At 40.5% G+C, this 13876-nt stretch overlaps 1 protein-coding gene across 2 annotated transcripts; it reads right to left on the bottom strand.

Annotated features, from left to right (window-relative positions):
* Positions 1 to 75: 75 nt before the first annotated feature.
* LOC104415461 (serine/threonine-protein kinase Nek2) lies at positions 76 to 6456 on the bottom strand. 2 transcript variants are annotated; one of them, XM_010026754.3, is made up of 16 exons: positions 5913 to 6456; positions 5600 to 5703; positions 4935 to 5040; positions 4711 to 4777; positions 4173 to 4238; positions 3823 to 3869; positions 3673 to 3718; positions 3465 to 3545; positions 3339 to 3381; positions 3206 to 3255; positions 2806 to 2887; positions 2632 to 2681; positions 2298 to 2371; positions 2159 to 2210; positions 1124 to 1519; positions 76 to 993 (listed from the first exon to the last, which is right to left on the bottom strand). In XM_010026754.3, the coding sequence occupies exons 3-16, from the start codon at positions 5018 to 5020 to the stop codon at positions 370 to 372; spliced, it is 1764 nt and encodes a 587-aa protein (XP_010025056.2). In that variant the 5' UTR covers positions 5021 to 5040; positions 5600 to 5703; positions 5913 to 6456; the 3' UTR covers positions 76 to 369. The 2 variants fall into 2 exon arrangements, with proteins under 2 accessions (XP_010025056.2, XP_039156302.1); XM_039300368.1 differs by lacking the exons at positions 4711 to 4777; positions 5600 to 5703; positions 5913 to 6456.
* Positions 6457 to 13876: the final 7420 nt, after the last annotated feature.

Here is a 13876-nt window from a genome sequence, read left to right on the forward strand (position 1 = left end):
TATCTGATATCCATCAATGCATCTGCCTGCTCATACACACTGACACACATGAGAGAGAGAGAGAGAGAGAGAGATGTCATATCTGCAAAGATTTATCCTAGCCAGTATTCAATACGTACACTACGATGGAACTAATGTCACTGTACTGTCAGCTTAGATTTGAACAATTGATGCAGACAATACCGAGTGGAAGGTCATAAAATGGAGTGGCAAAACTGTAAGTGCCCAGAATTCTAACCTAAATACTCATTTAGTCTGCCTAGAGTGCCTAGTGCCTCCCGTATCCATCCCCGTTGACAAGCTTCTACGATCCCACTCTGATCAACTACGACTAACAATTATGTTACACGTGGCATCGGTTCTATTGAACTACTCTTCTGGCTTCGAAGTATTCTCCTTGAAGCTCTTGGTTATCCAAATGGCAGTTTCCCTAGGGGAAACTTTTCCAGGCCCGAATGGCTTGAGAAGCACATTAAGCTCGTCGTACCTTGCCTGCTGCAACAACCTTGCACTAAACTCAAGCAGCCCTTCCAAAGCCTCGGCTCTTTGCTGGTATGATGACATGTCAAACCGGCGCTGCCGTGAATCGGACGAAGTGCGGCTTGATGCCCCTGCAGTTGCATTTTGGTTAGAAGAGTCACTTCCATCCTCCCTCTCAACCTGAAACATACTTCTCTGAATCCCCTGCCAGAGATCAGAATAAGCAGGCTTTCCAGAAGATTTGTTGCAAATCTGAACCATGCATTTGTCCTTCATTATTGATTTGTCTCCATAATGCGGGGAGCCAGAGGAACCTTTAGCAGAAGTTCTCTGAATAGGTAAGAAGGGTTCTTCACATGAAGATAGTGGAAATTCAGCTATCTTGTCTATCCGTGGTGAGTTGACGGATACATCAGGAGACTTCAGATGGTGGAGAATATTATCACTGGGCAGCGGGAAAGATGCTCTGCGAGCTGCAGGGCCAGGATTCTTCAGAGCACGTGAAACAGGAAGCTGAAAAACATTAAACAAAGAATAAAGCTCAAAGTCAAAGGCCAAAAATTGTTAACTATAAGTACCAAACAGTGGCTCAAGACATATTTAGATGGTGCATGTAAAGAAAAAGGAGGGTTTCTGATTTTACTGATTCACGCTTCTTCAGTGGTTCTGTTCGTCTTTTCGGAGTGGCAGAAGCTTTTGCAGGACTTATTTTTGGGTTTTTGACGATACTAAATGCTTTTGAATAAATTGGCTTGCAAATCACTGTGCTTTGTGTGCTTGCAACTGACAGTTCTTCGAATTCCTCATTTAAATAACTAGGAACATATCTTCCTTCAGTGGAACAAACAGAATCATGCTCGGCACCAGATATACTTGGATTCAAGGCCCTATTATTGCTGGACGAGTACCGGTATTTCCTGTAAGCCCGAGCATCTTCTGGCCACTGGGCAGGCAATGTATTGCGTCTGGGGCTATTCATTTTCATTTGTACTTTGAGAACATAAGGCTGAAGATGTCGGTTACCAAGCAGTTCAGCAGCCTGAAAGGGATAAAAATTAACTTAAATTGGAGAAGGGATGGTAATAGATTCAAGAAGCAAACATGCAAATTTCAGTCTCTCTAGTTCATAATCAGAACATGTGCAGAGCTAGATATAATGAGGGCTGCCAACTAGGTACTCCATGCAATATTTAATAATTGTGCATTGCACCTCTTGAAATTTTGAGTTCCAGTAACAATAAGACAGGTGGAAGCCTTTCAGAAAGGATCACTGGAATCGAAATATGTGCAAGATCTGGGAATTTTGAAGTTCTTTATCCCTAACCCACCCCCCCCTTTCCTTCTCGAGTAGGGTTTTGTAATTTCCTTATTTGCCGCCCACAATGACTTAAAATTTTGCATCCGCCACTGAGTCCATGTTATGCATTTACAATGTAATCAACTGTTTTATCTCAAATAGAAGGATAAAAAAGAGACCTCCTTCAAGAAAGTGAAGAATCACTGATTTGTTGCTCCATATTAAACTAGGAAATACTGAATTTACAGCTGCAAAGATAACAGTCAAACAAGCAGAAACTTGCATGATGAAAAGGTTGGCTACATGCTTGAGATCAGCAAAGAATAAGGTATCTGTATGCATACACTTGAGAGAGCTATATTTAAGAGAGAAACCACATACACTTGGCCTGAGTTCTGGATTTTTCCGTAGCATGCTTTTGATAAGACTCCGGCTGAAATTGAAAATGAACAATAATATTAGAACCATTGTACTCCTCTGCAATTTCAGGAGAAACGATACCCATTACTTTAGGACTTACAATGCCCCAGAATACTTTGTGGGAAGTGGAGACACTATGGACTTGTTGATTTTGTTTATCAGTGCTTGCATATCCTGTAAAAGCACACACCAAATTTGAGAAATGCAGCACACCCATGGTATAAAGGATATTCTGGGGCACATAGCAAATACAAAGCTAGTAGAATTAAGTTGCAGTAAATACAGGAGAGAAATTGGAGTACAATCTAAAAGTTTCCTTGGTACCTAAACTTTGAAATTCACTGTACCAATTTAAAATAGGTCTGATGTAATAACAGCACAAACATGCACTGCACCAACATTATCAGGAAGAAAAGATGGCATTTAGAACTTACGAATGCTTTAAATGCAGGCTTATGTGCAGTCATTTCATACATGCAGCATCCTGACCAATAGATACACCGGCAGAATTAAGAATAAAATACAAAGGAGGGAAACAATAATAGTTCTTGCTCTTGTCCTGGTTAAAAATAAGGAAAAAGGCATTCAAGCAGCTACACAGAGCTTACCGAGAGACCAAATATCGGATTTTGAACCGTAAGGAATATCAGCAAGTAGCTCTGGACACATGTAGCTGGGAGTTCCCACGACCTGAGTAACAATGATTGGTAAGAGAAAGCAAATAAGGAATGCTATTCCATGGTGATGTATTGTACAGAATTGGTAGCTAGCAAACTTGCAGTTCCATTGTTCAAGATCAATGTGGAGAAATCTGTAGAAGGTGGAGAACGGTAGGCCAAGAGCAATGTCCATTTGCTATCTGGTTTGTTATTTGTAGCAGCTGTTCCGTTAAGCCTTTGTAACTGACTCTTTATAATACAACTCACTTGCTAGCTTAGCCAAAAGAAAAAGGAACTATGCTACATCAACTCATGGAAGTTTAGTTTGATGAGAGACAGCAAAACATACCGAGGAAGCAAGATCATCAGAAGTAAGCATTTTGGCAAGTCCAAAATCACCTGTACACAACATTTATCGCTGATTGTTCAGCAGACAATTATGACGATCTCTAAAAGAATAATAGAAGAATAGAATCACTTACCTAGGCGTATATCCTGGTCTCTTGTCAAGAATATATTGGAGCACTAGAGAAACCACAGAACAGTATCAGTATGAATAACTTAGAACACTGCAATACAGTCACAAATTACACAGATATGCCTCAAACCTTGACATCTCTATGGAGGATGTGCTTCATGTGTAAGTAGTCAAGCGCCATGAGAAGCTGCACTAGCCACTTACATAATTTCTGGAAGGACCAACGAAGAACTAATGAATACGACTATTAGAACATTAATGCAGCAAGAACTGCATTGTTAACCATCATAAAGGTAAAGTTAAAGCTGCAACAACGAAAACAGAACAAAAGTGGAAACCTCTTCAGAGAAAAGCATGCCATTAGCCTTTTTGATAGCTTCAGCCCTGTAGCACAGCCAATAAGTAAGCAAGTATTTAAGATTGTGCCATGATTCAGCTTGTGACTTTATCAGATCAATCATCTTGAAATTCAGAAAGCTAGAGCTTACATATCTCCTCCTTCACAGTAACCTAATATTATGCAGACGTAGCAACCCTGAGATAGAGGCATTTTCGAACTAAAGTTAGGCCCCATATGCAAAAGCAAAAGCTAGAGTCACAAAAGGAAATGTAAAATAACCAAAGCTCATATATACTTAGGTTGAGCTGTGGAGGGCTAATACTAAAAGCTTCATCAGAAAAGACATTGTGCAAGGAGTCAATGGATATTCTTAACATTTATTTCCAGAAGACAAGTGCAAAATGAGATATAGCACAATTTGTCAAAAGGCATAGAACTGATACATGCTGGACAGCAATTTACATTATTCTTATAACATACGTGATGATGAATTTTTACCTTCTCCACCCATGAATCTTTATACTCAACAATAAATGGATTCCGCATTCTAGAAATAAGCTCCATCTGCAAAAGCATTGAAAAGGTTAAAATAAAGATAGACAAGCCAACTTTAATCCAATAATTGAAGTTTCCTCTTCAAGTAAAGCAACTGAAAGTATGTTCAGCGCAAATGTACTAAGCTAATCAGCTTCAAAAGGCTACAACATGCTAGAAAAAGAAGTTGTCAGAGCTCCTATTAGTTCAAGCGACATTTAGCTCAAAACAGTTTCTCAAACATGTAATAACCAAAGCACATTATCAGAAATACACTTCACCTCCGGCTAATCATTATATTTAGTAGCCAATTTTCTCAAATGAACGCCACTAAATCATACTGCTCAACAACTAGAAGTTAGATTAACAAGAAAACCTCATAAATTTAGCATGAATGGACAAGGAAACATGAGTCTTACAGCAATGGGGTGGCTTTAAGAAGGAAAAATATGAATAGCAGCAAAGAGTATAAAGTTGGGAAGAAAAAATTATAAAAACCAACCTCCTGATGTGCGGATCTACGGGTCCTATCAGTTTGCCGAGCAAGACGAATCTTTTTCAACACATACCTTAATAACATACAGACAAGCAGAAAAGAATGACCAAGGAATCAGACATCCTAGGTACAGAGATACAGATAAAAGAACACTGGTCCTACAAAGTTTTTTGTTATTGAAATATTAGACAAAAGGAAATTAGCAAGAGCACTTGTTGAGCAGTCCTCACTTCTTTTTTTCATGTTTATGCCTCACGAGAAGAGCGGAACCAAAAGCCCCTTTGCCGATTTGCTCTAGGATCTCGTATTGCTCCATGTTGATTATACCTATAAAATCTGCATTTACCAGATATGAACAGAAAATGAGAGTTGCGCTATCGGACATAATCCTCCGTTCCCACTGACAGAAAAAGGCGTTTGGAAAACTTCTCCTCATCCAAGCAAACAAGACACTTGGGCAAACTCACAAATCGATGTATAAGCCTAAGTCAATATAGCTGGAAATAAATGACGAGAAAGTGTGGCACTACCAGAAATTCTGTAGCAGAAGTAAAATTGCTAGTAAGAAAAAAACATATTTTCTGCAGAAATTAGTGGCTAGAAATGCAAAAGATTATAACTTTCTAACTCCAAGAAATTACTGCCTCATGAGTACATAAATATCTCGACAGCGCTATATCGGACGGTTTATTCAAATCGTTGCAAGCAACTAAGCACGGAGCACAAATCTCTACCTGAGCCCTTACATTAGCTAATGTAATTTGTCTTAATGGCTAGAAATGAGAAATATTATAACTTTCTAGCTCCAAGAATCAACTGACTTATGAGTAAATAATATCTCGACAGCGGACATCGAACAGAGTACAAAGCCGAAATCTTCACCCCGAACACTTACATTAGCTAATGCGAATGGTCCTTTTTCCGACTCAGTTACCAGAATCTTTCATGATATCCCGAGAATGTCTGATGATGAACGGCAGCGTCTTCCCCTTCCGTTACCTGCATTTCTCACCAACAAAGAACAGCCGTTGAAAAGCAATGCCGGCACCGAACAGAACAGAGAAAGAGACGGCGAGACGGCCGCGAGCAGCTACCGACACAAATCTCCGAGTCACAACTTACAAGCGCCCCGCAATCAAGCAGAAAGATTCTAAAGACGAAAAAGGAAGCAGATTCAAAGGGGAATAGAGCCAGCGCCTTTTGACCACCTGTCCCAACGTCGAAGCCCGCAACAAGCAACAGAACCCAGCAAGCGAAAAATCAAATCTCGGCACGCGCGAGCCAAGCACGCAGCAGCAGCAGCAGCAGCAGCCAAATGCAGCTCGAGGACCAGTCAGCGCGAGCCCCCGGAAACACTCGCCAGATTCAAAATCCGGGCCCGACCCAAGATTCGCACCGAAGGGAAGAAGCGAAGGAGAGCAGCGGGGAATGCAGCATTGCCCGCGGGAGGCGCGGACGGATCGGGGGGCAGCTGGAACGGAGCTGAAGGCAGCTGGAACGGCGTTAGAGAGAGAGAGAGAGAGGAATCTGAGGGGAGAGCTACATTGGCAGGGGGAGGAGGAAGCGACAGCGCTGCGACGTACGGAGGAGGAAGAGGAGGAGGAGGAGGAGGAGGGGAAGGTGCAGCTGCAGCAGCGGCCTCGCCATTGGTGCTCGCCTCGAGCGAGACGACAAAGGAAGAGAGAGAGAGAGGAAAATGGTAATGGTGTGAGCTGAGCTCACAGAAGCAGACAAAAGAAGCGAGGGAGGTGGAGGGGGTGCTGGGGAGATAGATATATTTGGGCTGATATAAGATATTGACATTTTATTAAAATTGAAAAATATATTTAATTAGATTATTTATATTATTTAGATTAAAGATTAGAGAAGAGACAGATCAGGAACGGCTTTTCGATTTTTTTCCCATTTTCACAGCCTCTATCTATTAGATAGGATAGCTTAGGGGTCTGGACTCGCCATGTGACCCTCGTAGAATTTCTCGATCAATGTCCGCTCCAGCAATGATTTACCAAATAGCTAAAGACAAGAAAAAATCGCCCCGCCCGTTGTCCTCACCCGCCCTTTTTAGTCTCAATTAAAAGGGGTTTCATATAATAGAAATTATATAAAATTAGAAAAATATGTAAATAAATAAACTAGGAACGAGCTCTCTCTCTCTCTCTCTCTCTCTCTCTCTCTCTCTCTCTCTTTCTCTCTCTAACTTCCTACTGAGAAAGTAAAGATCAGCTGTTTGACTAGATGCGAAGGAGATGATAGAGAGAGGGGCCTCTTCTAGGTAAACCTTTTGTCAGCATTTGTTCTAAACTTTCCTTTTTTTTCCTGCCGACCCATAGGCACAATTTGACATTAATTTGGAGCCTTTTCTTCCCCAATCCTTTTCGCAGCCTCGGGAAACACATGCCCCATTCGATCCGAGAGTGTCGCTACGGCCTCCACCGTTACGGTCGATCCAGATTCGATTAACCACTGCCGTCAAGGATCGAATGGTGGGATCTCATTTTAAAATGCCAGCTTCTCTTTATGGTCATCCGTAATAAGAAGTTCATTATTTATATAAATTGGAAAAGAAAAATGAGAAGAGGATAATTTTGACCGAATCTCTTATTTTCTTTTTTTCACATTTACATAAATATTTCATTTTTTTTTAATTTTTTTTTTCCTTGGGGGGAAGTCACAAGTGGGGGAAGCAGAAAGGAACGTACGAAACCGACCAAAGGAAGCGGCGGTGGGGCCCGCCCGCTTTTGCGCGCCCCCTGCACTTCCCCATGACTTCTCTTCGATCCCCGCGACCCCAACTCCCCCGCCTTCTTCAATCACGAGGCCCCCGTTATCGGCTTCCCCCCACTGCACCCCGCGAAATGACCGAACCGCCCCTCGTCTGCCGCCGAAATCTCGAAAACCATAAATTGACCCGATTCAGTCCTCGTTATGCCGTTGACTTCCTCCTTCTTCTTCTCCTCCTCTCTTTTTTCCTACTTCACGAGGGAGAATTCGGTTTTACTCTATTGACTCCGGAATTTCAGGAATCAAATTTACTCCCATTTTTTTTTCACGGGAGACTGAACACATAATTATCAGTATTTATGCGGTGTAAAAGTGACGGATAGTTTTATTTTATAGTGCATATACAACAATGCAAGAAAAAACAAGTCAAATTGTATGTACAGATTTCCGTGATTTAAGTATAAATTTGGTTAGAACGACTATCGCACAAGCAATGTGATTATAGTTAGTTGCAACTCGTTATATATAATGTCTTTGTTTTAGTTGAGAGTCTCATGGTAATTTTACAAATGTTTTGACAACAAATGTATTGTGATTCAAGAATTAAATTTTTTTTTTTTAACACTAGGACATCAATCCATACGTACATAATTTAGAGATGGGAATCAAATTTCAAGGTCTATTTTTTTCCTCATAACACAAGATGTTCAAACCTATTGACTTGACTAGTATTCATGAGTGCATACAAATCATTCCATCCACATCCTAAACTTACTTTGAGTGGGAAGCACCGTGAATTAAGTACAAAACCCTACCTCATGCTGACCATTCTATCTAATCACTGGCTTTTCGAATTGCAAGCCTCCTAAGGTTGTCTGAGACCGTTTTCTACTCGCCCAAATACTCGATTCCATTGTCTGGGCTTCTCAAGGCTTCCCATTTTCTAATCTATCAGGGAACGATTATTCCTGACCTCATGCACATGTGTCTACAACTTTGAAGTAACAAATCAAAAAGGCAAAAATTAGAATGGGGTTGGCATTCTATGTGCGAACTTAATGACCGTCCCATGTGTTGGTTGGCATGTTGTGACAAAACATTGGTCAATGTATTCAATGGCCATCATCATTCGAATGCGCACCCCCCACCTCATGCGTAGCCTCCTAGGAAAACTAAGCGATGAAGCATACGTTATATTGTGCAGTTTGCTTCCATGGTCGATGTGTATCTTTCGTTATATATGGACCACTGAAGAGGAAAATGGAGAAGTGGTACAACCATATCATGATGTGCCAACCCTTCAATCTTAAAATTTATGTCAAGGCCTAGTGAAGGATCTCTCTCTCTCTCTCCATATCATGATGTGCAAACTCTTCGATCCTAAAATTTATGTCGAGGCCTAGTGAAAGCTCTCTCTCTCCCTGTCCCTCCCTCCCTCTCTCTCTTTTCTCCCCTCTTGGATCCTTTTTCTCTTGGCATATATGATGGTGGATTGGCACGTTTTCTTTCACGTAGCAATCATAGTTGATAACCACCTTTCAAGCGGTTGGACATGATGCCCATGGCTTATCTACCGAAAAGAGAGAGAGAGAACCATCGATTACTAGTCGAGGTGTGCATGTTCTCTTTCTCCTCTTTCTCTTTCCATTCGTTTAGGAAGAGAGAACAGGTCATCTTTGGGCAGGAGAAGCGTGAATGAGAAGTCTCCTAGAGTGTTTGAAAGAGATGGGAGTTTGTTGCTAACCATATCGAGATTCATCACATGTGCGGTTGAAATTTAATCGATCTATGGATAAATCGAACTATAATTATGAGTACATCTAAACGATGCATAGATAGAATACATATATGAATCCAGTGTCCATTCACAGTCCAACGAGATGATGAAACCTCAACACTCGAAATCGCCTCGAGGCAATTATGGTTTGGAGTCCAAACATAAGTAACTTTCGTGAGAGAGAAATCCACTACTTAATCATTAGAATATCTTAACAGAAACCCTCTGGCGTGAGCTTTGATGTAATGAATAGGAATTATCAACAAACACATTTGATCATGTTTGGCATAGAATATCCAATTCAAAAGCTTAACTTATAGGCAAATGTAAATCATATGTATATAAAAAGCATAGAAACCCCATATAGAAAGTTATATATATTAATACCCCTCTTGTGGATAAGTTGAATTCAGGAATGATAAGTGAAAATTCATAGATCAAGAGGCCACACATACAAAATAAAAATGGGAGCAAAACTTGACTTCAATACCATGTTAAAATCTTCGATCCAATAACCTAAAGTTACAGGTGAATTGAGATCACATATATGCAAAAAGCATAAAAACTTCATAGACAAGTGCGTGGAATTCAGCCTTTGTGATAGTAAACAAATTGTGTCTGGCTATCTTACCTTTACCAAAAAAACAAATTGTGTCTGGCTGGCAATTTAGATGCCACACAGCTTGGCGGAAGAGCCGTCACTATCATGGGACGAGTGATGGAAGAGCCGACCAAGTACTTTAGTCGATTTCAATTACTCCATTTTCGTTCAAGGCACACGCGGTTTGGTCGTGTTGCCTAATTCTCCCATTTTGGCAAGTTGATGGCCTCCACCCACTCGAGAACAATCCAAACCAATTTCAAAATATAGCTTTCTAGTATCGGGTCAGGTCTACATTTCGTATCCGACGAAAGTGCCTGAGGCAGGACAAGGCATTTCGATAGGAACTTCTTCCTAATGACTATCTCAAATGAGCACCGAACATAGAAACCCCATCCTCTTTCGGAAACATGAGAGGGTCATGATCATCTCTACCAACTTGGCTGAACTTTTTTGACATGAATTGAAGGAAGCTTCATGGCCTCCTCCTAAAGTTGTCCTGTGCATTTGGAGTCATTCATTAAATCAGAAATCCTCTCTTCTGCTAAGATTACACAGCAGTGCAGGCACAGGGCCCAACTGCACTTTGCCATTTGAAGTGAAGTGAAGTGAATACTGAAGGTCACTGTTCAGTGGCTTATGCTTGGTGGAAAGTGCTTAATTTTGTTTCTTGGAGTTAGAGATAATGTTTCAGTTAATCACCATTTTTTTCAGCTTCGAGTGGATTAATTCTGTTCGTCAAAAACCCATCAAAGGCTTCTTACCATCGGTACGCGTCAAGGAATGGTCCCCTGTCCTTTGATATCCACATAAAGGACATGATTGAGCATAAATACCCTATTTGACTTCTATTCAGATGGTTGATCACAATCTTGACAAATAATAGGACCCATAATGACTCCTAATAAAAACAAAAAAAAAAAAAAAACTAAAGTTTTATTCTTTTTTTTAGCATCTACTGTTAAAAATTATTCATTTCCCAATCTGGTCATAAATATTGTTTCTTACCGCATCATTGTGGTTCTATCCTACCAAGATTTTGTTTGTTTCATAAAAAACTGAACAATTTCAAAAATATTTTCTAATAAATAATCTCGTGCATCATCTTAATTAATTTAGTAATTTAAAAATATTTTCTTCGTTTCCAAAAATATTTAAATATAAATTATTGTCAATAGTGAAAATATTTTTCATTCATTTATTTTTTAAAATAAAACAAGTAATCGATTTTTAAATCGCTTATTTTTAAAAAAATAAAGAGAACTTAAATGAGTTTTTCCCCCTAAGTTTTGACTTCTTCCTCTCTCTTTTTCCCTCTAAAATCGTTGACCCCCCTTCACTAAATCATGACTTAATGATGAATCTCTGTCCACATTGGCTTCCAAGCATCACAATACAATTTTTTTTTTTAATGGACCGCTTTCTCTCTTTTGTAATTTCCGGGCACCTCCAAAAAAATTGCCAAAAGATTCCAAGCTTCGCTCAAGAGGACAAAAGCCCTTTTGCCCTCAATAAATTAATTTTTTCAAAACCCCCCCAAAAAAATCATATTTCCTGGCAAAGGACAAGCAGAGGATCCTTTGGCTATCGGCAATGTCACGAGATCTGAGGGCAGCACCCAGCAACTCGGTTGGTGACCCTGCAAATTTTCCAACAGAGCAAAAAAAAAAAGAAAAGAAAATACAAATATAGAAAGGCAAAAAAAAGAAGGAAGAGAAATTCATTTAATGTTGGCCACTATAGATTCATGAATCTAATTTCCATTTTCCACCCCTCGAAAACAAGAAAATCTCACCGATCTCTATTTTATTATAAAAGTCTACCTACAAACTCCGTTCTTTTCATTATGACCCCCCACATTCTTGAAGAAGAAATTGGATGAGGGGCGGAGATGGCTTCGGTGGGACCACCTCTGTCCGTGCGCGGGGCCCACCCTCCTTTTGCTATCTTCCGCCTCATTGCCTATGTTATTTTCTTTTTGTTTGGACTTTATTGGTAGAATATTGCTGTCGGTGAGGCTTGTGGAGACTTTGATTAAGCTTTAATTGGGGGAGACAATCCTCACCAAAGTGAGTCACCACCACTAGTGTCATTAGGCCAGAGCCCTAATAATTCCGGCACGAGGTCTCGGATTTGACTCTCACTTTACTTAGGATCGTGTCAAATAAAAAAAGTAATTTCTTGCGAATCTGTCAATTTGGATGTGACTGTTTATCTTTGATTGGATTGAGAAGTAGATTCAACTCAATATGAACAGTTAGCCTAGGATACCACCTAAATCATTACACAGAGAAAGAGTAGGAGAGATTCGGATTTCTAGTCCCTTCATAGGATCAACATATTCAATGTTGTTGAAAGACGATTAAAGTCGAGCAATAATAAAGCCTATCCAACGAAGTCGGAATGGCCGAAAAGATCATCAATTTCATAAGAGCTGTGTTTTCCTTTTCATGCATCCGTGACGGATCACCTAGAAAACAAGTCTAGGAAATGGAGTCGTCAAGAAGTTGATGTTCAAAAAACTTGGTTTTCTTCTCATGCATCCGCGGGACAAAAGGGTGAGAAATTAGTGGTGAAGCAACCGCGCGAACGTGACCCAAACAAAGAGCAGAAAGTGCCACCCCACCATCGCAAAGTGATCTCCAATGTTTCCGAACAACTTTACACAAAAAGCTTTGAAAATCTCTCTTCCCCCACCCCAAATAATAATAATAATAATAATAATAATAAATAACAAAATCCAAACGAGTCTACTTCATGTCATCGTCCCCACCGTTGGACCCTTCTTTAATTACGAAGTACAAGTATGCTTAAGTAGGTAAAATCTAGACCGATGGAATGCCTCTCCAACATCGTAGATCAAGCAAGACGAGAGTCAAATCCCGAGCCGGCATATCAGTGCGTAATGTCGTTGTTATTGGACGACAAAGAATCAAACCTGTGAAGCTTCCAATTTATCTTGCCTTTTCCCTTACATACTTTTTGAACGATGGTTGCATCATTGTCATCCCTACCATCATTACTTTGCACCGACGCACCGCTCCACCTACGAAAAATTTGTGCTCTTTTGGTATTTAGGAGGTTCATACAATCCATTGCTTCCAACCACGGAACTTCACATGCCTTGCCAACTCCATGACAACACGTGACACGACGTATTTCTCTTAGCAAATTCAGTGGAAAAATTAGTGTTTTGTCCAATGATGAAGGTCAAGATGGCCAGTTTATGATTAGCCACGGGACATAATCAATGGAACATCTCATTCGAACAAAGGTTACATCATGTTAAGAAATTATAAGACCGTCCATAAGTATAGGCCCTCGAACTCACTCGGGACCCTCTAAATCGGGAGATTCTGCTCGGATGTCACATCTCGTCGCTCCTTTCGGTCTCGTCAAAACCCTTTTTTTTGTGGTGGTAGTATTGTTTTTGCATCTCATCGTGGTCATGATCTATGTTTTGGTATATGTGGACTGCCAAGATCAAATTTTGCAACCAAGACTCACTTGGGCCTGTCCTCTCCTTCCTCATTGAATCAAGCCCATCCACTGACCTTCTGGGCTAGGGCCCAAAACCTAATGGGTTAGGCCCCTGATGACTCCTCCTCCTCCTATCCATTTTCATGGGCCACATCTGGCAAATGGATTATGTTTTACTTATGCAGATGTCTGTCAAAAATATAAACTTTTCCAAATTGCCAGTATCTAGCATTTCACGTATCAGTCACACGTCCGACATAAAGGACCAATCATATTGCTTGCATGTCGTACCTCATCATTTCGCGACTCTTGATTTTCGCAATCCCTTGAATCCAATCGGCCTACCGTGCTGCATACATGTAACCATCGCACGAAATACCTTTTATGGTCCACATGCACTGAATTCTCGATTCAGCCTTACTTTAATTTAATTTTTCGTATTATTGTCTCATTGTTGGGTCATTATTATGTCGATCTTCGCCGGATCACGACGTGGCACGAGAACTAAAAAGGTCGTCAACGAGGACCAAAGTCAAATCTTCCGGCGCCTCCTCGGAAAAAGGAGGAGAGAAAGGCCGGAAAAGAGGGCG

This window comes from Eucalyptus grandis, chromosome 8, assembly GCF_016545825.1.
Source record: "Eucalyptus grandis isolate ANBG69807.140 chromosome 8, ASM1654582v1, whole genome shotgun sequence".
Classification (NCBI taxonomy): domain Eukaryota; kingdom Viridiplantae; phylum Streptophyta; class Magnoliopsida; order Myrtales; family Myrtaceae; genus Eucalyptus; species Eucalyptus grandis.

What these genes read in the sequence shown, in the direction of transcription:
- LOC104415461 (XM_010026754.3), bottom strand. Translation starts at nt 5,020, where the DNA reads ATGGAGCAATACGAGATCCTAGAGCAAATCGGCAAAGGGGCTTTTGGT. An exon ending in TCCTCCATAGAGATGTCAAG is followed by an intron (nt 3,382 to 3,464) that starts GTTTGAGGCATA and finishes TGGTTTCTCTAG; the next exon opens with TGCTCCAATATATTCTTGAC. An exon ending in ATCCGATATTTGGTCTCTCG is followed by an intron (nt 2,682 to 2,805) that starts GTAAGCTCTGTG and finishes TCTATTGGTCAG; the next exon opens with GATGCTGCATGTATGAAATG.